At 55.6% G+C, this 22,636-nt stretch overlaps 2 protein-coding genes across 5 annotated transcripts; both read right to left on the bottom strand.

Annotated features, from left to right (window-relative positions):
* Positions 1-1,673: 1,673 nt before the first annotated feature.
* Positions 1,674-12,728, bottom strand: LOC102697207 (CLOCK-interacting pacemaker). Of its 3 annotated transcripts, none has more exons than XM_015341103.2 (4): positions 12,440-12,728; positions 6,662-6,842; positions 4,693-4,832; positions 1,674-3,747 (listed from the first exon to the last, which is right to left on the bottom strand). In XM_015341103.2, exons 2-4 carry the CDS (start codon positions 6,828-6,830, stop codon positions 2,782-2,784), a joined length of 1,275 nt encoding a protein of 424 aa, XP_015196589.2. In that variant the 5' UTR covers positions 6,831-6,842; positions 12,440-12,728; the 3' UTR covers positions 1,674-2,781. The 3 variants fall into 3 exon arrangements, with proteins under 3 accessions (XP_015196589.2, XP_015196592.2, XP_015196591.2); XM_015341106.2 differs by lacking the exon at positions 12,440-12,728 and adding an exon at positions 11,349-12,415; XM_015341105.2 differs by lacking the exon at positions 12,440-12,728 and adding an exon at positions 8,801-9,748.
* Positions 12,729-14,715: 1,987 nt separating this feature from the next.
* On the bottom strand, positions 14,716-22,330 carry ccnp (cyclin P). 2 transcript variants are annotated; one of them, XM_015340926.2, is made up of 9 exons: positions 21,970-22,325; positions 20,921-20,989; positions 19,892-19,946; positions 19,633-19,784; positions 19,178-19,276; positions 18,938-19,093; positions 17,265-17,423; positions 16,701-16,879; positions 14,716-16,365 (listed from the first exon to the last, which is right to left on the bottom strand). In XM_015340926.2, the coding sequence occupies exons 1-9, from the start codon at positions 22,021-22,023 to the stop codon at positions 16,200-16,202; spliced, it is 1,089 nt and encodes a 362-aa protein (XP_015196412.1). In that variant the 5' UTR covers positions 22,024-22,325; the 3' UTR covers positions 14,716-16,199. The 2 variants fall into 2 exon arrangements, with proteins under 2 accessions (XP_015196412.1, XP_015196413.1); XM_015340927.2 differs by lacking the exon at positions 17,265-17,423 and having other exon boundaries at positions 21,970-22,330.
* Positions 22,331-22,636: the final 306 nt, after the last annotated feature.

Raw genomic sequence — 22,636 nt, 5'->3', positions numbered from 1 at the left:
TGGAGTAAACCCTTAGAACCCACACAGTGCTCTCGCCAGCTACAACCCAGGGCAACAGTAACTGTTACCAGTGAGAGATCCATTCAGCAATATAAAATAATCGCCCTCCCTCCCTCTTGGCAGGGCGGGATGTACCTGTTCCAGCTCTTTGATTACTACGCCTCTAACGGCACCTGCGTCCTGCTCCTGGCTGTCTTCCAGACCATCGGCCTTGGCTGGGTATTCGGTAAGACCTGCACCAGCACGGCCCAGCCAGCGGGGGGCAGAGGCGAGCTCGCACAGAATCCCCTGTGGCTGTGGGAGCTCAGGCCGGGCGGCTGCGTCTTGCTCACTGCACAACTGGGGCGGAGCGGTGGCTCTGTGGCTCAGGATCTGCTTCTGTGACTGGAAGGTTGCCGGTTCAAATCCCACGGCCGGCAGAGGAATCCTACTCCGTTGGGCCCCTGAGCAAGGCCCTTCACCCCAGCTGCTCCAGGGGCGCCGTACAATGGCTGACCCTGCGCTCTGACCCCCAGCTTCTCTCCCTGTCTGTGTGTCTGTGTCTCCATGGAGAAAAGCTGGGGTATGCGAAAAGACGAATTCCTAATGCGAGAAATTGTATAGGGCTAATAAAGAAACATTACATTACATTTCCTGAAAGGGACACAGGCACAGGTAATGAAAGATTGACAAAATTAAGAATCCAAGGACTTCTACTGGGTGTCGGAGCTACAGAAGGCCCTGCTGCCAGGCTGCAGGAACCGTTTTAAATCTGAAAGGGGAATGGCAGCATACAAGCAATCAAAATCCTCAGAGGCACTGACAAAGTCAACCCAGAAGACTTCTTCAGAACGAACAGTGGGAACAGCATGCGAGTGCATTTAAAACCGAGAACAGGAGGCACGTCTTTACACAGAGAGTTGTGGGAGCGGGGAACTGCGTAGGCGAGAGCTTATTGACTTCTGTGACGAGTGAAGAACTGGACGAGAAACTTGGACCCCGTGTCTTTCAGAGCTCTTTATGAACTCCTGCAGTACAACACGGAGAATGGGCCTCACGGCGCCGGGTTTTCAACAAGCAGGTAACAGTCTGTGGTCCTGAAGAGAATTCCATTTACACCCAGTGAATATACAGTACCTGCTCCAGGTACAGAGTAAGCTTGTGGAGGTCGCGGGTTTAAACCTGGATAATGTCACCACCATCCACAGAACTCCTCCAGGGCAATGTGAACAGGGACTGACCAGGGTCCTCCCTGCCCCATTCCCAGCTGGACTGGAAACCAGCTGGCTCCTGCTGCCCCCTAGATCCAGAGCCATAAGTGTCACCACTGACCCGTACCCTGCACTGACCAGTGCCATGTGCTCTGCTCTCACCGACTGCACCCTTGCCATTGGAAATACACACACTTACTGGGACCCCTGTCCCTACAAACACAGTTGTGGACTTGATCCAGAACAGGGTGCTTTGCCCATTTGTTTGCATATCAGTATGTAATTCATGAAGATTTTGCCAGTATTCTTCTTCCCCACTTTTTTAACTAATGGCACAGGAACGGTTGCATTTGTGCTTCTGTGTGCTGACCTTGCTGCTGATGGATGTGTCGCTCTGGAGCCCACACAGCCCGCCACCCTCCCTTCTGTCCTCATACAGCTCTAAAACATCCCATCCGAAAAGACGACAACTCACCAGTTCCCTTCTCTCTCTCAACGTTGTAATGTTTAGTAATCCACTGTAGAGCACAAACTGTTTTTATAGTACATAGTACTATATACCATAGTACAGTACAGCATACTCCTCCCCCGCCCCAGCTACAGAGACCCACACTTACTACAGCGGCATACACAGTACAAAGCTCGGATCACTTAGAAAGAGATGCGCGTGCACACACAAGGCATAGATGATCAGACTGGCTCTGCACAGGCAAGTCTTCGGTAACCCACCCGCTGTCCCTGCTGCCCCCTGTTCCTGGAGCACTTTGAAGAAACAGTTCCTCAAGGACAGGAGCCTCCCCACTATGGACACGGTCCAAGACTGCCCCGGCCACAGGTGTCCAGGAATGTTCCCACAGCAGCTGAACGGAGAGCTGCTGGCTATACTGTCAAGAGTCTTGATTGAGGACCGAGCTGCGTGACTATTTCTGGATCAGACAGGTGCCACTGTTAGGGAAGGAGGGACTGTCCTGACTGTCGAACCTGCAGCGCAGTGACAGAGCTCTGGCGAGACAGCTCACCTGTCGACAGGCGAAAGCAGTCCTTCACATGGACCTTTTTGAATCTTTACACTCTCTAGGTTGGTAGGTTGCAAAATTGTTTGTTTTTTTTAAGGTGTTGTTTTGTAACTGCCCTCATAAATGGAATTAAAAAAAAAACACTTTAACGGCATAACACCCCCATCATAAATCAACCATTAATGCTACACCCGCAACTGACCAATCAGGCAACGGCTTCATGCAGCCGGGAGTCCAGGAGTAAGGGCCCTTACCAGGAGAGCGCGAGAGAGATCAGAGTCAAGAGGCTCACTTGCACAGACCAGCCTTTGCAGATCAACATCGTTTCACAGAAAGGCAAGAAATGTTTGTTTTCCTATCGGAGCCCCCTCAAAAAGGCAAGACTGAAAAAATATCCAAGCCTTCCTGCGACGGCGCGGGCTTTCCTCACGCAGCAGCCTGGAGAGAAAGTCGGGATCTGGACCAGTCCGAATCCAGAAGCCCTGCTGCGTCGCATTACCGGTGCCGACCACACAGTGGCGCCACCGCGGAGTGTCCGTCGATGGGGAGACGCCTCCTCGGTCCTCTGGCCAGCGTTAGGACAGGCACGCGTGGGTGGAGCTGTCGGGTGGCACGTTCAGGGGGGACAGGGGGGCCGCTCTCCGCCGCCTGCTCAGGTCAATCGCGCGGCCGGGAGAGGGGGGCGGCGCTCCGGGCCCCTCCGGGGGCAGGCCGGGGGCCGCCGGCCCGGTGAGGCCGGGGCTCTTCCCCTGCGTGTTGGCGGGGCGGGCGGCGCAGCACAGCCCCCGGTCCAGGTCGGGGTAGTGGCCCGAGGACACCATGGCCTCCTCCAGCTGGGCCCAGGCCCGGGGGTCGTTGGTGTGGACGGCCTGGCAGAGCAGGTGCGTGTGCTGGCGCAGCTCGGCGATCTCGCGCTTGGTGCTGCAGCTCTGCCGGATCAGCTCCTTGGTGCGCAGCGTGATGCCCAGCAGGCCCGAGTGGCTGAGGATCTCCACCGTGTTCAGGAACCGGCGCTGCTTGGCCAGGTTGGAGACGTGCTTCCTGGCGGCCCGGGCTTCCTGGGGGGGCGCCTCAGAGCTGGAGACGGAGGGGGAGCCCACGCCGGAGGGCTCGGGGGGGCTGGCTGGCGGGACGCCGGGGGGGGCGGGCCGCAGGCCTGGCGGCTTGGGCTTGGCGTCCTGCTCCGGGAGCTCGGAAGAGGTCACCACCTCCCTCCTGTCCTCCACGCACACCCGCTTGCTCTGGCAGTGGCCCCGCAGGGCCTCGGCCGGGACCCCGCCCCCCGCTGCCGTCCCCGCTGGCCCGCCCTTGCTGGGGTGCGGCGCGATGCGGGGGTAGGAGTGGAGGATGGGCAGGTAGGTGTCTCTGCCAGCCTTCTTGGGCTGGGGCTTGAGGGGGCCGGGGGAGGCGGCGGCGGCACCAGTGCCCGCTCCCGGCTGCTGAATGAAGAGGAGCTGGGCGGCGGGCTGCCCGCTGGCACTGCCCACGGCGTGCTGCCCTCCCCACGCCAGCTGGCCATGGAGGATCTGGTCAGAGGGGGTCTGCAGAGACACAGGGACAGGATTGGAAGGCAGGGGTCATTGCAGAACACACAGGGCGCCAGGTGACTGGCTGTGCAGCTGTGCCAGGATGAATGGCATTTCACCGTAGACAGGGCAGGGTAAGGACGGCACAGCAACACGCCCCTTTAAGGTCTCAGCCAACGGTGCGCTGAAACGGACATCTCTAACTGCACGGACACGTCCAATTCACGTTATCCCCCTGAACTTGTATCCTGGGCTGTCATGGCAGGCCAAGCCGTTTATTTAAGAGCCAATGACGACGGAGCTGCCCAGAATGCAAAGCGATCTTAATTCCTGCACGCTCAGATCCCAAAAGAGTCCGAATCCAACTCCAGCTCTCCCTCCCACCTACAAGACCCCCACTGTTACTCGCGGGGCTCGGGTTGCTGGGTCTTGTTTGTGCGCCTGTGCGCGTCTGTGACTCCTGTTCATCGCAGCAGCTCTCCGGGCTGGGAAAGGCTCCCTTTGCTTCCCTCCTGTGGGAGGGCAATCCCACGGTGCACTGGGGGCTGGGTTGGGAGGAGCTACAGATGGAAACGGAGAACACGCACTGACGTGTTCACAACCCTGCGGCCTTTTAATCTTGTACGCGATGAAGGCGCAGCACCGGTGAGGTCTGTGAACAAGGCCATTCACTGGAATAGTAAATAGCATGTGTTATGCCTGCTGGAAACTCATTACCAACAGCAAAAACCCAGCTCAGATACAGGGGGCTGACAGTGCTGCAGTGGTGCTTTTGGCCCAGTAAGAGGGCATGATGACCTCTAGTGGTCAGTGCACAGAACAACAAGCGCAACACAAATGGGGATATTAAAGCAGACACTAATTTGGAAGTGACACAAGAAAGCCCAGAATTTCCGGTTTAGGCTTAGGCTTGGCATGCAGACCTCATCCCCCACCACCACCACCGCCAGGCATGCTGACCTGCTTCAGCACCAGGTTCTTCACGATGTAGACAGGCGTCAGGTCCCCAAAGGCGGCCCCCCGGCCCGGGACCCCGCAGTGCTGCCTCACGCTGCTCCGCTGGTCCTGCGGGTCGGTCTGGAGGCAGTCCGAGCCGCCGTCTGCAGGGAGGAGAGGACACAGCCTGTCGCAGGGGCCGGAGTCACGGACTCACGCTCCAGAGTGCAGAGGGACACCCCTGTCCTTCCTCTGGACTGTCTGATCAATATAAACTGCAGTTCCAGTTTCTCAGACTGATGATTAAATCGCGATAACAAAATAAATGAATTGACGGGAACGCAAATAGTCAATTCATTGACAGGTTTGGCAACAGATTTTTCCCTGTAGAAGTGTTCCAATGTGATCGCCATGCAGAGTTAACAAGTTAACAAGATTAAAAGAGATTCACAAGCCTGCTTGTTTACAGTGTCACAGGCTCGCTTCACCTCACTGGAAGTTTTGTTGGCTTGTTCTGAATGGCAGAGCTCGGTGGTGCCCATACCTGGAAATTTTGTGATGTTAATTGGAGGTTTTACCAAGTTACTGGGTACGTTTTGCTTTCATTGTAGTTTGAAATGCACTCATCAATTCTGATTCTTTCTAACCCCAAAATACAAAAACAGCATTGCAGTTCCCCTTTAAGCTTACTTCCATTGTACTGGATATCAGAGACAGAGTCTCATCCAGGGCTGCAGACCTCCAACAGTTCTTATGACCTTCTTGACCTCTCCAGTACATCAGGGTCAGCGAAGAGTGTAAAACTGCTGCGATCAAGCCAGTCATCAACCCTGGTGTCCTGGCCAAATTTCCCATTGGCCATCACCAATCATGGCCTCCTAATAATCCCCCTCTCTGAACTGGCTTCAACACTCTGCTCTCCTCCACACTAACAGCTGATGTGTGGGGAGCGTTCTGGCGCACTATGGCTGCCGTCGCATCATCCAGGTGGGGCTGCACACTGGTGGTGGTGGAGGGGATCCCCATTACCTGTAAAGCTCTTTGAGTGGAGTGTCCAGAAAAGCGCTATATAAGTGCAAGGATTATAATTATTATTAGTAGTAATTAGAACAACTGGGCAGCCCAGGTAGTTGCCTGGAAGCAATACCTGTCAATGCCAGCAGAGGGCAGTAAACCCTTGGGATTCTCCCCCAAGAGAGGAAGCTGGGCATGTCAGGGCTGGAACCCACCACTGCAGCCCGTCCCCCTCAGCTGCTTGCTGGTCCAAGGGTGTCACCATGCAGCCAGCAGGATCTCCATTAGTTCGCCTTTTGACCACTGAGAGGAGCAGAGCTTGTCCTCCAGGTCCTGACCCAAGAATCCCAGCTCCAGTCCTGGGGAGCGACAGGCCACTGAACCCCCACAGGTCACCCTGTTTTAGCTACAGGGTGGTGTTTTCAGATGCTCTCTAAACGACTCGACTGAACAATGTGCCTGTTCCCCAGCGTCCATTAATCCTGCAGGACTGAGGCTCTCCAGGAGCAGGGAGGACTGTGCTCTAGTCACACGCTTGTTTGAGGAATAGTACGCGTTAGCACCAACACTCCTGCACAGCCAGACGCCCAGTGGAGAGTGACCTCCACTTCTGTTTACACTCATACCCTGGGGCCTATTTGCTCTGCTGGGCTTTTGGGGACAGTCTGGGCACCGACAGCAGGGTGCCAAAGCCTTGCCCCCTCCTGGGAGCCAAGTCTCCTGACCATCGCTGTACAGCGTCACCCCAAAACAGGCTTGTGTTCGCTCACTCTCAGGCGTGACACACTGCCGCCGCGTGGGTCAAGCGGGTCAGGCTGCAGCTCGGCGTACATCTCGCCCGCAGTGCCTGGCGGGGGGTCAGAGGAATGCCAACCCCAGGACAGGCTCAGGGGCGCACCAGCGAGGGCCTGAGCCCGTGTCACACCCCGACACCGCGACCGCGACCGCCGGAGGCCGTGTTCCGTGCGCGCGCCCTCACCGGAGTAGCCGGAGTCCTTCTCCGACTCGCAGCGGCCCGGCCCCCCCACGCGCCCCAGCCCCGCCGCGCCCAGCTCGGCCCGCAGGGCGGCGCTGTTGCTCTTCTCCTTGGCGTTCTTGCTGGCACTGCGGGGCGGGCGCTCCCCCGGGCACTGCTTCTCCTGTGGCATGGTGCCCACAGCCTGCGGGGGGGGGGAGAGAGAGAGAGAGCAGGAGGTCAGAGCCGGGGGCAGAAGCTGGCCGTGCCAGTCGGGGTTATTCTGCTCTTCAGCCTCATGCGCCCAGACTTCCCCCGGAGCCCAGGGAACCAGAAAGCTGATACAGTGGCAAAGCCCACCGGGGGAGAGGTCAACTCAGGAATTACAAGCGAATGCAAGTCAATAACTAATCAGCTTGATTTTAAACACAAAGGATGGTGCATTCCTACTGGTCACTGCGGTCAGGGTCCAGGGGTCCAGAGCTGTGAAACACAGTAAAGCACTGACTGTACCGCCATCTCCTCCGCAGTGGGTCATCCTTGAACATGCACCCTCTGTCCGAACCCCAAGAGCTTGGAGGAATTCCACAAGGCGATCGAAGGACACAGCAGCAGGATGGATATGCTGCACCCCTGTATTCCTGCCCACAGGGAATGCAGAACTCCCAGAGGACGCATCGACAGGAGAAAGCCCAGCTCCAGCTCTGGCAAGGGGAGACCTTCACAGACATTCTGCAAGCTGGGCTGAACCTGTGGCTCTCTTCTCCTACACCGGACACCAGCACACAGAGGGATGGAGATGGGCGTACAGCAGTCACTGACCACCAGGGAGAGCAAAGCTAAATCACCATCACAGCAGCAACCAGTGACGTGTGTACGTGTGTACGTGTACGTGTACGTGTGTGTGTGTGTGTGTACGTGTACGTACGTGTACGTGTACGTGTACGTGTACGTGTACGTGTACGTGTACGTGTACGTGTGTACGTGTGTACGTGTGTGTGTGTACGTGTGCGCAGCTGTGAAAAACACAACTTAAAGGATGGGAATGTAAGCCATGAAACTCCACTAATCCCAGAGATGAAAGCAGTCATTGCAGAGGCTGTAAACGGGAGACTGCGAGCTGTGAGCCTGCAGTATGGAGATTCCTGCATGTCCCTGAAGAGAGCGAGGAAACAAAGCCTCCGAAGTGTCCCTTCCCACTGCCCCTCCCCCCCCCGCGCAGGCAGAAGCAGTGCTCTGAGCACGTGCGGCCGGCGGCCTGGAGCGCCGCGGCGCGTCAGAGCGGCCGGGCGGCAGCACGCTGCGCGCCATGTGCTCCCCCCCGCGCGCTGATCCACATGCCTGTGTCAGCAGCCGCAGCACGGCCGCCCCCTCCTCCTCCTCGGCCCGCACACCCAGCTCCGGCAGGCTCTGCCATCGCAGACAAAACAGCCCTGCTTCCAGGCACCACGCGATGCAACTTGAAGAACATTCCGCAGACCTCTCCCCACCATCAGCCACCCTACACGCTCAGCCTCGAGCAAAGGGCACCCACGGTTTTCATGCTGCACCTCCACTGGTCTGCTAACTCGTGCCCAATGACCTCACCCTGACTCTGGACACAGGCTATGACACGGACTACAGCATCAGGCTTCGTGTTCAGATTGTACAGAGCCTTTTGTGATGTCATTTCAAGCCAGTTTACAATACAAGAAAGACACGAACAGACAATTTAACACACTTAAACAGGATGACAAGCTACAGTATAAGAGGGTTTGATGGTGTAAGAGTCAAAGACTCCCGACAGGAAGTCAAATCAAACTCAATCTGATCACAGATGAGCTCGAGCTGCACCGCGCTGTTCCTACAGCACTGCCCAGCAGAGGCGGAGTGGATATTCTCCTTGTATTGCGAAGCAATGACCACGGCAAGGTCAAGGGGAGACCTACTGTTGCAAACGGGCCCCATTGTTATACAGCACCGTTATGCCCCTCACAACTCAGTATGCCCACGGGCCATGCCACCCACCATACCAAGGATGACGTAGGCAAACATTCCTCTCCATGAGGGGGCGCCAATTCCCTTTAATAAAATCACATGGCTTGCCTTCCAGACACAAACACAGAGACGCCCTTGAAAACAAACACCCATACCCCCACCGGGACGCTAGAGCCGTTCAGATACCTCTGTTGTGAGGAAACCTCAGGACAGCAGCTGCGGTCATGTGCAAGCACCGTCAAGGGCTTAAAACAGGGCGCGGCGCTCAGCAGCAGACGAGCTTCATACAGCGTCCAGGCAGAACTGCCTCTATATAAACACTCATTTGCAAAGGACACTTCAGGGGTGCAGGGACAGTGCGAGATGGGCTTGGGCGGGTCTATCCCAGACAGCAGCGGATCCTGCTGGAGATAATGAGCTTAGAGCACGCACACACACACACACACAAGCAGACACAAGCCCACATGTTTAGCTCATTCAAGTGCCCTCCCACGCAGCGCAGTAAGGTTACCCACACAGATCAGTGAATGGAGGCACACAGGCTCACATGGGCTCGCTCCTTCGCTGTCACACATGGCACAGCACAGCCGAGCCAAAGCCCGGGGCGTAATCCCTCATGATCTCCTAGGGCCCTGCGTGTGGGTTTCACACGCACACGCGCCTTTACGCAACTCCGCAGAGAAAGCAGCATTCGGGACACCTGGCTTTGGGACACAGGAGCTGTCTGCAGAGGACTCTCCCACCCAGAGCGATTCGCAGAGGCTAAAGGTGGACAACAGTGTCCCCGACAGCAACGCCAAAGCAAGCATCAGACGTAAAACCAAGGTCCTGACTTCTGGGGTCATTAAAAAGCCCAGGGTGTTTCTCAAAAAGAGCAGGGGTGTTATCTTAGCATCCTGGACAAATCTCCCCCCTGGCCTTTACCAATCATGGCCTCCTAATAACCCCCCTCTCTGAACTGGCTTCATCACTCTGCTCTCCTCCCCACTGAGAGCTGCTGTGTGGGGAGAGGACTGGAGCATCATCCAGGTGGGGCTGCGTACTGGGGGTGGTGGAGGGGATCCCCATTAGCTGTAAAGCGCTTTGAGTGGAGTGTCCAGAAAAGCGCGATATAAGTGTGAGGAATTATTATAATCAGGATGATAATACCACTCCGGAGGCTTGAACTGAAAACATCCACCTTGACTAGAAGGCATCTGTCTGGCACTTCACACCCACAGTGCTCTGCACGTGTAGGAGGGGACCCCCTTCGTCACCCCAGAGGTACAGGCTCACACTGCTGAAGGGAAATCAGTAGTCATGCAGATACGCTCTTATTATTGGCGAGAAGGGCTTATAGCGATCACAGCAAAAAAAAGACCCGTCTGCCCTCAAGAAAGCCGATCAAGAAGATCCCTCCCCAGCAAGACGCCTACGCAGACGACACCTGGGCTCCAGAGTGGGGACCAGCACCTCATCACACCTGGCTTTCACCTGCCAGGAGAAGACTGGTCCACGCTCACTGCTGTGGGACTGCTCACGGTCTGTGTCCGGCCCACCTCTATAGACAGGGGACCAGGGCAGCCCTTTTGGTTCCTGTGGGATGGAGTACACCATGCAGCCCACCCTAGAGCCCTGCCCAGTCCACAGAGTCAGTGGGGGACGACACACCCTCAACACAGCCGGACCAGAAGCTATCGCTTGGCTCAGGGGACTCTACGTTCACCGAAAAACACAATCCTGGCATCCAGATTGATTTAGCATTTTAAATCAGGGTCCTTAACAAGAGGGATTTCTAGAAATCCAGTGGGGAGATTTAAAATCCTGTTTTAGGGCAGGGCAAACTTTGCTGTTCCCATCAGAAGTACGGGAGTGAAATCTTCTGGTATGAGGTAGTCAGAGCTCAGAGTCGAACTGAGAGCACATGTCCGGTCTGTACAGTGCACTGCAGATCATAAGGGGTAAACTGTGCCCAGCACTGGAATCAGCAGTACTTCAAAAAACACTGGTGCCACAACTCAGGCTAATGAAGTCAAAAAGATCACGATGTCTAGAGCCTTGAATGTGACAAGACTACCAGGACATTCGAGTTCTTCATACTCAAACTCTTAAACGTCAATGATGCGTGTCATCCCAACACAACATGTTACTGCAGTAAGTTACTGCAAGTGGAATTATTTTCAGGACAGACAATAGGAGACACGGCTCTACGCACCGAGTTGTAGGTGGGTGGAACAAGCTGCTGGACTGGATGACGATCCCCTTTACAGGACGAAGCTGGACTGCTAAGCAGATGAATGCTGGGGAGGTATCCTGTGAGCTGGCCCCTCGCCTGTGAAGAGCCTCGTGCTGTCTGTCCACTCCACCCCCAGAAACCACAAACCAGGGCAGGCTGCAGCCTGACGACAGTCTGACGAGCCCCTGGCCTGGAGCACAGGCGTCACGGAGCCTGCGGGCGCTGTGCTTTTATCACATGAAGAGTGCTGGTGTCCCAGCTGCTCCCATAAACCCCGAGCAACTCCAGAGCCACGCCCATCCCAGCCGGAGTCCCCCAACACCTGCAGCGACTGCACCCCTGCCCGAGGAACAGCACCCCAAACTCACACCTCCGGCGACTGCACCCCTGCCCGAGGACAAGCACCCCAAACCCCCGAAGGTGTGCTGTGAGCTAGCTCACCTTACTGCAACCTCCTCACAGAACAGGAGGCACTCCTTTACCCAAAGGGCTGTTGGGGTATGGAACAACTCCACGCACCTCTGCTGTTGAAGCCTCACAAAGCCTGACTTTCACAGGACACGCGTGAGAGTCCCCCCTCCCCTCCCACTCTCGGATCGAGGGCGTGGAGGTGGGTAACTGTGGCCTCACTGGGTCTCTCCCCGGCCAGAACCGGCTCTCGCTGTCAGCTCCGAACCCCCTCGGGACCGGCAGGGTGCGTCTCCCCGGGATCTGGGAGACTGTCTGGGATCGGCGAACTCCTCGCATGGCGGCAGGGGGAGACCGAGACCCGGGTCCGTGACAAGCCCTCAAGACGGGCGGGGCCGGGCCACGCCGAGAGCGGGTGGGGCCGCAGACCTCACGCCTTCTCCCCCATGGCCAGGGCAATGTGAGCAGCGCCCTGCACAAGCTCAGCCATCACCCGCAGACTGGCGGCGCCCCGCAAACAAACGGGGTACACCCAGGCGGACGAGCGCACGTCATCTGTAACGCACCGGCATATTCCAGCCACTCCGCCGGGCGCCGAGATCGCTCTTGAAAGAAAATAAAAAAGTTCAGCGGCTCAAAACAAACAACCAGGCAGCTGTGGCAGCGCTGGTCTGCCGGACCCTCCGAGCCGAAGCGCTTCAGAAGGGCACTACCGAACGCGTGCGCGCCTCCCCGTCTGACACGCGTGTAATATTATTCTTACAGGCCTAATCTAATGTTTTACGCTGGGGTTATGTAATAACTTGGCACGAAGTACGGGTCACGTAAGGAGACACACTTGCGAACTGAATGCTTTTTCATCAAGGGCAGGGAGCGAGCAAAAACAGCGAATAGCATCAATAAACAGAATTATCATCATTACGAGACCCTGCCGCTGCGACCGTCCAGCTTCAGCCGTAACTGACAAGGTCTGGACCACCTGTGCAAAGACATACTCGCGTCTTGCGCTCGGTCTGCCTGTAGCCACTGTGATTTTAGATGTAAACACAGACTGGCAAGTTGTCCCCGGCAGTATAAACGTGCGGTGTTTTAATCTGCCACAAGATGCAAGCGATCCCCACTTTCCTCCGTGGCTTCGCCACAGATCCCGACACGACACGTCTAGACTCGCTAGATGGACAAGAGCAGGGTCCAGTATTTACCTGCTCCGATGACCCTCTGTGTTTCCTGATCTCGGCTGTTCCGGTTTTACTCTGGTCAACTTCTCTCCGACTCCGGCATGGTATTCTCGGGTTCAAGGAGATGTCATTTTGGCTTTTTTAAAGAGTATCATCTCTTGCTCGGTGACGTCAGGTCGAGGGGTCCCCCGTATCGACATTGAAGCTGCCTTGTAGACCGAAAAGCAACTTGAGCCTGTACACACACCATTGAGCTGCGGACTTAGTTCCTGCATCTCCTACACGCGTTTTCCCAGCCCACCTGCGGCTAAAGCCACGCCCTCTGCCCCCGCCCACTTCACCGAGCGGCGCCGTTCGTTACCCAATCGCGGCTCGCTAATCGCGCAGGGGGGAGGCGTGGCCGATCCGCCCCCAGCTCTGGTGACGCCAGGAGAGCAGCCAGCGCCGCGGCCAATCCCGTGCAGATACACGTGTGTGGGCGTGGTCCAGCCGGGATCCACGTGAGAGGGCCGCGGAAAAAGGGGGCAGCTGAAGTGGAACGAGACGCCCGTGGCGAGAGTCCAGCTCCCGCCATCTTGGTGCGGTGCAGAACGAAAAAAGGCTTTTAATGTCCGGACCGAGCTCTTACAGTATTGCCCAAGCTCAGCAGTCAACCAGCGCCGCAGAAGCTCAAAACAGAACAACGAGCGCACAGAGAAAGACACATGAGTTTCATGATTTAATGTTTTAAAAAAGGAAACATCACAGATTTCCTCACAAACCGTCGGATGAATCGGATCAAATCAAACTCGTGCTTGATATCAATGACAGGGATCGTCAAACGTTAAAAGTATCCTGCTATGCTTTTCCTAAATATCTTTAGAGGTACCCTTATGTAAAGTGTTGAGACTTCAGACCTGCTGTCACACCTTTACGATGTGCATTTAAAAAAAAAATATCGTATAGCTGTTGTACAACTATAACAGAAGAAAAACTCCCGCAGCGTGACCTTTGTGAAACACAAAGAAATGCAGAATGGGTTTTAAAGCAGGCCTAGGGACGTGTATGACTGAGTACCGGTGTACGGTGTTATTTATAGATGAGCGGCGTGCGCTCTGGCGGGGGGCGATTAAAACCAGTCACTAGGAGGTGTAGGCGGTGGCGGACGCTACGGGAATTACGGCAGAGATCTGATGTATTTGCTATATCGAGACGGTCTCAGACGCCCTGAACAGCTCTCGCACTCTGCCCCATATTCGCTGCCTCCACAGCTCCACGTGGAGTCCCCCATCCGCGTCATCGCCCGGCTCAGCCCCCCGGCCGGCGGCGAGCGAGGCCCGGCCGGCCAATCAGAGGGGCCGGTGTGCGGTTGCCATGTGAGAGCCGGGGGGGGGGGGGCGTGGCCTCGGAGAAACACGTGCTGGCAGGCCGGCGGAGAGAGCTGCGTCTCACGCTCGCGGGCGCAGGCTTTCGCGTGGAGCGCGGCTGGTTCTGCAAAGCAATCTGATCAACACGAGAGCTGAACGACCCCCCTGTTAGATAACGCCAAACAGACGAGCATTCAAATAAAAACTAATTGGTAGACAGGGGAGAGGGAGCTGGCCGTACGTAAGAAAAATCCATACATGGCTATAATTTGCTGTTCACAAGCGAATACATTGCATAATATACCTATTATCCCTCCATTCTCAGGAACTAGCGAATTACCAAGAGCTAGCGTGTGCATCTTTTATAACATCTCAGGCTTACCGAAGTGCGCTTTCCAGCGCTTCTCAATGGCCGACTGGGGAAAATGAAATCGTGCTGCGCCCTCTGCTGGTGGAACCGCGCACAGCGGCCGAGAGAAACCCAGGCGGGTGGGCAGTCGCCGGTTTTGCACTGCCAGACCCCTGCGTACCCCGTTTGAGACACTAGACCCACTGGCAAAGGACTAAAACAGTCTTTGGTTTATTCCACGCTGAAAAGAGAAGAGAGAAAACACAACGTTTCGCCTGCAGAGCCCTCTTCGGGTGTGACCGGAAGGCCAGGCCAGTCACCCGAACAACGTTGTGGTTTTTTTCTTCTCTTTTCGGCACGGAATAAACCCATTACTTGTTCCTCTGCAGACATTTGTCACAAAACCGATCTCTTACCACCTAAGAATCTGAATGTAAGAAGGAAAAGGTTGCTTAAATACAATGGATAAGACACAGAATTATATCAGACTCCATTTGTACATTTAGTCTCTTTAAAAATCCAATAGGGAAGAAAACTATCACAAATCCCAGAAGAGACAGAGAGCCAGTCTTAAATACAAAATCTTGTTTTAATGTTTTGCATCAGACATTACAAACTGTTTATTTTAACAAGAATAAAATTTTTCTTTTTTTCTTTTTCAAACAAGTGCGATACAAAGTCAAGGGGTTTACAAAGACCAACTTAAAAACACTTCAGGCGACCACAGGGCCGTCATCAGAAATGGACAACAGCAACAGATTTCTCACAGCCTTCACCTGAGAAAAATCAGACTACCCAGACCAACAGCAGCTGAAAGAACAGTTCTGAGGAAAGATCTCCAACCTACAGAGAAATCAGCACCAGTTTTCCTTATTCTGAGCTCCTCCTCTCATCACATAACATTCAGAGTTGCTCACAGCTCACATTTGTAATTCGTGAGTTACAGTTAAAGCTATTTCGGGAACTTCCTAAACAGATGGAGAGGAAGTGACATGGGGAAGATAATTCAGTGCTGCACACCAATATGGTACACTCTTAAGCCAAAAGGCATGGTGCAACACCTAATTACTTCCCCCCTTGACCACTTCCTGGCATTAAGTTGTGTTTGATGGAACAGGGAGGATCTGCTAACTAATCACGTAGGACACAGAGGTCACTCTTGTGGCTTCGCTTTTCGCTCTCTTAGGAAGCCCATTCTCGTATCCGAGTCTTACTGGAGAAGAATTTTGTGCAAGGACTGAACCCGCCAGCCCGTCAGAGGTTTCCTCCTCCTGCCCAACAGGAAGCACCTAGAACCAGGCCGGGGTCCTGCGTCTGGCCGGGTGGCGGAAAGCGTCCCATGATTCAAGCCGGTCTCCCCTGCGATTCAGCCCCCCCCGGCTCAGTAAAAAAAAAACAATGCCCTTTCCCACACAAGCTGCTTCAACAGCTGCGCAAAATTACGATGTTAAAATCCTGTGCTGCAACAGACCGGCACGTTCTGGCATTTTACACCTCGTCCAAAATTCCGTAAAAATCCTAAAAGTACACGACAAGCTGAGAATGAGGAACTCAGGAGCACGCAAACAGTCTCAAGTCTACTGTCTCCACTGCTCACTCAGCCCCCAGTCAGACCTCTTCTTCATTAGACAGACACGTTTCTAGGGCATCAGACATCCCTGAGAAACACCTCCCTCCCAAAACATCTATGTGATGATGTGGCAAGATCAGACGTCACTCTGGGATGGACAGAGCTGCCAGCCTCAGGCCCCAGGAGCTCAGTCTTCATTCATTCGGACTACGGGCAGAATGCAATGCCAAAGGAACTGAACACTTCTAATTTGGAAGGGGAGGGGAGGAGGTGGCAGCTACATCTTTTAATCCACAGTAAAACAGTCTGTAAGGAAAAAACAAAAACACAACATTCCCTGCAACGGATAATTAAGAGCTGGAGTGGAAAGGAAAACCCAGGAGAGCCCGCATCTCCTCCGGGAGCTGAATCTGTGAGGAACGGCGCCCCTCCGAGGCCCGTGGAGGAAGTGCCACAAGCAGGACGCGCCCCACTCCTCCGAAGCGCTTCGTCCCGGCCCTGCGTGGGGCAGCGGGGGGCTCACAGCAGCCCCAGCAGGGGCAGCACGCTCTGCAGGCAGGGGTGCAGGCTGACCTGCAGCCTCGTGACGCTGGAGAACTTCAGGAAGGTGGCCTGGGTCTCGGAGGCCCCCGCGCGCATCACCAGCCGGGCGATGTAGTGCAGGATGCGCTGCGCCGTGCGCTCGCTGCGGGAGAGGCGGGAGAGAGCACCCATCAGCCTGGCAGCTCCGCGCGCCCCTTCCGCCCCCCCCCCTCGTCAGCCACAGCAGGACCCTCCCAGATCCTGCCACTGTGTCTTTCTGACCCGGCTCGTCACTCACCACCCGGCGTTAATTATCTAGGAGAAGACAGCACTGAACATCCTTTGCTTCCAAAGAAATGTGCTCTGGGAGGCACATGCCCCCCTGCCCCCCCCTCTAGGATTCCAAGACAACTGGAATTTTCCCCTCATCCAGGGGGGAGAGGCTTGCTTTATAATGGCAGGACTCCTCATCCCCCCCGCCCCCCCCCCAACTCTCACCTGCAGATATAGATGCTTCCGGCTGTCATCCAGGCCCTCTCGCTTGCCGGGAAGAGCTGACCCTGCAGTACCCTGCACGCCAGGCAGAGGGCAGCACTGGCCAGCTGCACCGGCTGGAAGACCAGGCACTGGGGCTCCAGCAGCGTCAGCTCCAGGAAGTACCGGGCCATCCACAGCACCTGGCCACAGCGGAGGGCAGAGAGAGACGGACCCCCTCAGGCTCAGAACCCTCACCCCCTCCCCGGAACCGACGGCGGGGCGGCGCTCTCTCGTGCCTCCCAGACACGCGCACGTGGGCCGCCTGCGTGCAGCTGTGTGCAGGGCCCTGCCCTCACCAGACCGCATCAGAGGCTGCTGGCAGCAGAAGCTCTTACATTTGGGCGCCTGTGTATCCTTGTAGCCCTGTGGAGCAAGCCTAGCACTTCCACAGCTCTGCTCATTTGTGTTTACGTGTTTTCTGTCTAGAATTAAAGTGCGACTCAGGTTGCTCCGGGGGCCTAATAATGGAATGGCAGTGCACAGCCTGCCTCGCCCCTTCACCACTGCGCCGCCCTGCTGGCTGACCTGGGCGCTGTAGCGGGTGATGGTGCCGCTCAGCAGGAGGAAGTGCAGAGGGTAGCAGTAGGAGAGGTCGTACTTCAGCTCCTTCAGCACGTGCCTCTCCATGCGCAGGAGCTGCTTCTTGCTGTAGGTGTTCTCCATCAGGAAACAGAGCTCTGACACCTGTGAGCGGAGGGGGGGGGGTGGGGTGGGGGGTTTGAGACACAGCAATTACTAGCCAACATGGCTCACTGCTGGGACCCCTGCGACAGTCTGGACAGTACAAACGAGGACCGTCATCAACATCTCTCTCCAGACCGTGAGCCCGGAGCCAACAGCAGACTGGAATCTCACTGGCAGATTGAGAAACATTGCTGAACAAACTTGTTCACTGTATTTAAACAAGAAAAAGCAGTGATGAATACAAAATGGTATATTCAGATGTTCAGAAGGCTCTTGATACAGGTTGGAGGAGAGATCTCAGAGTTGGGGTCATTGGGGAACTAACACAAGGATCTGTATTAGCACCTTTCTTCTCCCTTATTTCTGTCAATGATCTAGATATTGAAAGTCTTGTTAAACTAGTCATGTTTGCAGATGGCACCAAATCAGGATTAGCAAGCAGAAGAAGCAGAAAGGAAATAAAAAAAACACATGATACGTAACATCCTGTATAAGCACAGGCTAAAGCATAAACCCCACGGCCGGCAGAGGAATCCTACTCCACTGGGCCCCTGAGCAACGCCCTTAACCCCAACTGCTCCAGGGGTGCTGTACAATGACTGACCCTGCGCTCTGACCCCCAGCTTCTCTCCCTGTCTGTGTGTCTCATGGAGAGCAAGCTGGGGTCTGTGGAAAGACAAATTCCTAATGCAAGAAATTGTATATGGCCAATAACGTGATGTCTTATACTAAGCAAAAAAACTTTAAAAGCAAGAACAGGCGGCACTTCCTTACACAAAGGGTTTTGGGAGTGTGGAACAAGGCCAAGCCATTAAAGCTGATAAACTGGCTTCTTTCAAGGAATCACATGGATGATATCCTTGGGTCCATTAGCTACAAATTACCAATCAAAATGTGCTGAATGGCCTCCTCTCGTTTGTATATGTTAACACTGCCTAACACCCCCACTACAACCCAGCTGATCGACGCCCCCCAGACTGTCAGACGACACAATGCAGCCTATTGAGCGCAGACACTCGGGGAATCTGACAGCACGCTACAAGGCCAAGCTGCTGACTTTACGGTAGGCATTACTAGCTAAACTGCCCTGGTGGTGGGAACTGGAACTGCTGTACACTTCCTACTTGGGAGTAATCCCGATATCCACTAACCTGCTGGAGTGCGTCTCAATCCCAGACCCAGTTTTTCATTCCCAATGAGCTCTCAGTTACCGCAACCCTTGACAAGCATTCCTGGTGATTTATTTTATTCAGTTCCAAAACTGTTTGCAGTTAATGTGCATGAACAGTATCACTTGTTCCTTTGGATTAGCAGACACCACTATCCACAGCATCGTGCCTAAAAGTTCCCAAATGACGCCGCCGGTCAGCGCAGCTAATAATGACACAGCACAGTTTAGATGCAGTTATCTTTACCCTGCCAACACCACGGAGTGTTTCAGCAACAAACAATAAACCTGGACAAGCGGGCTGAGTCATGGGTGCAGTGAGGGAGGACAGGAGCTAGGCTGTCACCTCAGGCAGCAGGCACTCCTCCCTCTTGCTGGCGATGAACAGGCAGGCCATGCCCAGCAGCTGGAAGGTGGCGATGGACACCCTGCAGCTCCGCATGCACCTGTTGAGCAGGTGGACGGTCAGGTACAGCGTCTCCTCGCTGTAGTGGAAGGCGTCCTGGAACAGGGGACAGCGTCAGGGGTCGGGGGTCGAGCTGGGGCGGCGGGCAGCATCAGGCAGGAGGGAAGAGGGGGCACTCACGTGAACTTGTATCAGCCAGTCCACCAGGATGGCCCGCGTGCAGCTGGTGAACCCGCTGGGCAGCTCGGGGCTCTGCAAGGCATAACTGGACTGCTTCCGCTGGGGGAGGACAGAGGGCAAAGGTCAGACCAAGGAGGAGTCTCAGACTGACCTCCCACTGAGCACAAAGCCCTCTGGTGACCCTGCCTGTGGCACTGTGCCATCCACTCACTGAGCACGGTGTTCACCTAGACCCTCAGCCAGGCAGATGAATTAAACCCCCACTGGCCCGTGTGGAGCTGACAGGCTCACGCTCCCCTGTGCAGTGTCCGTCCTACAGAGAGCCTGCAGTCGCCACGTGCCAGTTCCCCAGAGGGATAGCAGGCGAGCCGAGCATCTCACTGCGCGCTGGTCTCAAGATGGCAGCGCAGCCCAGACCTCCACCGGCCCCGGCACTGCCCGGCCCACGTCCTCACCATCATGTCACAGAAGATGTCCAAGGCGTAGATCTTCACAAAGGTGAGGCCCAGTTTCTCCATGGCCACCTCCATGTCTCTCATCAGCAAGCTGGGGGCCATGTCGAGCGAGCCATATTGCAGGAGGATGGTGCTGTCAGTGCCCCGCTCATCTGTCAACCACAGGGACAAGGCTCAGAGACGGAGAAGCAGGCAGGAGTGCAGAGCAGGGGGAGAGCTCAGAGGGACAGGGGCAGGAAGAGGGGAGGCTGTATCCCACCATGTCTGTGGCCATTTTCCTCAATGCAGTCCATAGCCATGTCAGGCCTCCGGGCCTGCAAGAGAAGAACAACGAAGCCCGTTCAGAGGTCCAACTCAAGACTGAGCCAGAGGGGAAGGGATCCGCTCCTAAGACCCACAGCCAACCAGCTCTCGGAGGCAACCTGTATATCACCAGTTAGTTAACCCCAGTCCTTCCATGATCACCAGCTGCTCAGTTACCATCTCATGTGCTGGGTTGACACAATGTCAGAAACGACCTTCCTAATGGGCGATCTAGGAGCGGGCTCGGACACCCGGTTCGGAAGGAGAAGGAGAAAGCACTTTGTTCTCAATCTCTGCAAATGGACGTTTAACCTTTTTGAGTCTTTTTCCTGCTCCCAAGTGTGGGATCATTAGTTTGATGAGAGTACAGATTTCTTTAGAAGCGTTTCAGGAGACCCTCCGGAGAGGTGAATGACCACCTCTAGTTTGTACCCCTTTCTACATTCAAACAAGACAACTGTGTGGAGGTGGAGGGGTGGTGGGGGATGCTCTCCTGTGCTTGACATTAGGAAAGGCTGTCTGACTGGGACCAGGAGAGAGAGAGAGGGGGGTAGAAAGGAGAGGGGATGGGGACAGAAGGTGTGACCACACAGGGGGGTGGGGGAGGAGAGGGGATGTGGTCATACAGGAGAGGAGTGATTGGCATAGTTATCCAGGAGTTGAGATAGGGGTGTGACCATTACTGACAGGAGTGAGGGGGGGGGGTCATTAAGGGCTTGAGACACAGAGGGGACATGGTAATCCAGGGTAGGAGTCAGAGGGGGTGTGGTCATTCTGGATTGAAATATATCCGGGGGTGTGGTCAGTGAGGGATGAGTGTACATGGGCATGGTCAACACAAGCCCTCCTACAAGTTGTAGTGGGTGGGGTTACTGTGGGTTGATTGACATGGTGGGTGTGGCCAGTGACGGCGGATGGGCGTGGTCACGTGGGGCTGGGGACGGAGGGGGCATCACGGCAACACACCCAGCTGCTCCTCCCCTACCTGCTGCCTCCGGTCCTTCCCCATGGAGGTGTTCGCCCAGCTCTTCAGGGGGGCTCGCTTCTCTTCCAGCTGCGGGAGAACTCGCCAGAGACATCAATACGCACTGACGGCAGCACGTCATCACATTACTGGCACGGCGAGCGAGCGCAGGCAGGACAGGGCTCCCCGGCGGGACTGTCCCGGGGGGGAGGGGCTCCCAGCCAGGACAAGGGCGCCGACCGGCAGCCCCTCCATCCGCACAGCGACACGAGCCCTGACCGTCTCCCCCTGGCCTGCAGCCAGGCAGCTGAGGCTCAGGGGGGCCCTGGGGCTCCAAGAGCACCCCAAGCTCGTGTCCCACAAGGGACACTGAAGTGCGCTAACCTGTGGCTCTAGAACATGTTTGAAAGAAGATGTTTTAGGGAGGAGAACTCGTGCGCTGTTAGTTTTTTCATTCATTGCTACTTTGGCCCAACTAAACGCGTCAGCAGCACGTCTCTCCAGCCCGGGGTCGCCGGACAGCGCGACCGCCGCCGGAGCCTCATCGCCGAGGGCTACACGCCGGGGCAAAGCGCAAAACCGCCGCAACAGACAGCGTCTTCTTTTAACAACAACAACAACAACAAAAAAGAACTAAAGAAATGTTTGGCTCCTACACTTGAAAGCACTTTGCAAGCCAGTGGAAGCTGCAGAACTTCGTCATTTTCCTCCTCCAAACTGTGACCAAGCACGCTGGCCCCTCAGGTTAAAATGTTAGTCAAGTAACTACATCGTATCGCAGTCTTCAAGATGGACCTGTTATGGGATTAATTCAAGCCTTTGAAACACTGAAACCGAAACAATTTGCTGCCAGCCTTATCTGCTCTTATCTGCAACAGCCGAGGTAGCCCAAGGTAGTCACTACAGCTGCAGGCAATTAAAAACCCCACAGCGTGGGTTGTAGACCGTGGAGCGCACACGGAGAACCTGCGGATTCTCGCCCACGGGCGCTGGTGAACAATTAAACACTCGCGCCCGAGCCCACGGGGGGGACAGGGTCGCCCGCGGAGCGCCAAGCGAGACCAGGTTACCTTCTTGTGCGGATCGAGCACCAACTTGGGGTCGCACAGGTTTGGCCGGGCCATGGCGCCGCTGTGTCAGAGGACCGGGAGCGATTCTTCTCTGGAGGGTCGAGTCGAGACCAAATCAAACCACCCGCAGGACTGAGGCCGAACCTAACGAGGAGCCGCCGACCCCCCCTTCCACCGTCGAGGTGACGTCCAGCATCGTCCATCGCGCACGCGAGTGTGCAAACACCTTTTCTCGACCCAGACACGCGTGCGCGGCGGACCCGAGCTTCACCGCCCTCTAGCGGCCGCGGCGAGAAATACAGCCGTGACGAGCCGGGGGGGAAGACCCCCGACCCATCCGGCGATTTTCAGCCTGCTGGTCCTGGCGAGGTGCCTCCAAAAAGAAATACCCATTTTCTAAAAATACTATCACTGTAGTTATTCACTCAGTTTATTTCATTCCCCAACCGGACGTTTTATGAGAATTATAGCATTCCAGATACAGGGATGAAGGTTGAAATAGGACAGATTTGCTCACACCTAAAGAAGGCTCCACGGCCGAAACATTGTGTTTTCTTCTTTTTTTCAGCATGGAATAAACCTTTGCAGCCTACGCATGCTGACGCAGCTGCCCACCTGAAATAGGACGTATCTGACCCGATGCCACAGACTGTGGGACGGGTCCGTC

Source organism: Lepisosteus oculatus, chromosome 3 (assembly GCF_040954835.1).
Source record: "Lepisosteus oculatus isolate fLepOcu1 chromosome 3, fLepOcu1.hap2, whole genome shotgun sequence".
Taxonomy (NCBI): Eukaryota; Metazoa; Chordata; class Actinopteri; order Semionotiformes; family Lepisosteidae; genus Lepisosteus; species Lepisosteus oculatus.
Note: the sequence above shows the minus strand (reverse complement) of the source record. Positions and strands in the feature narration are given on the sequence as shown.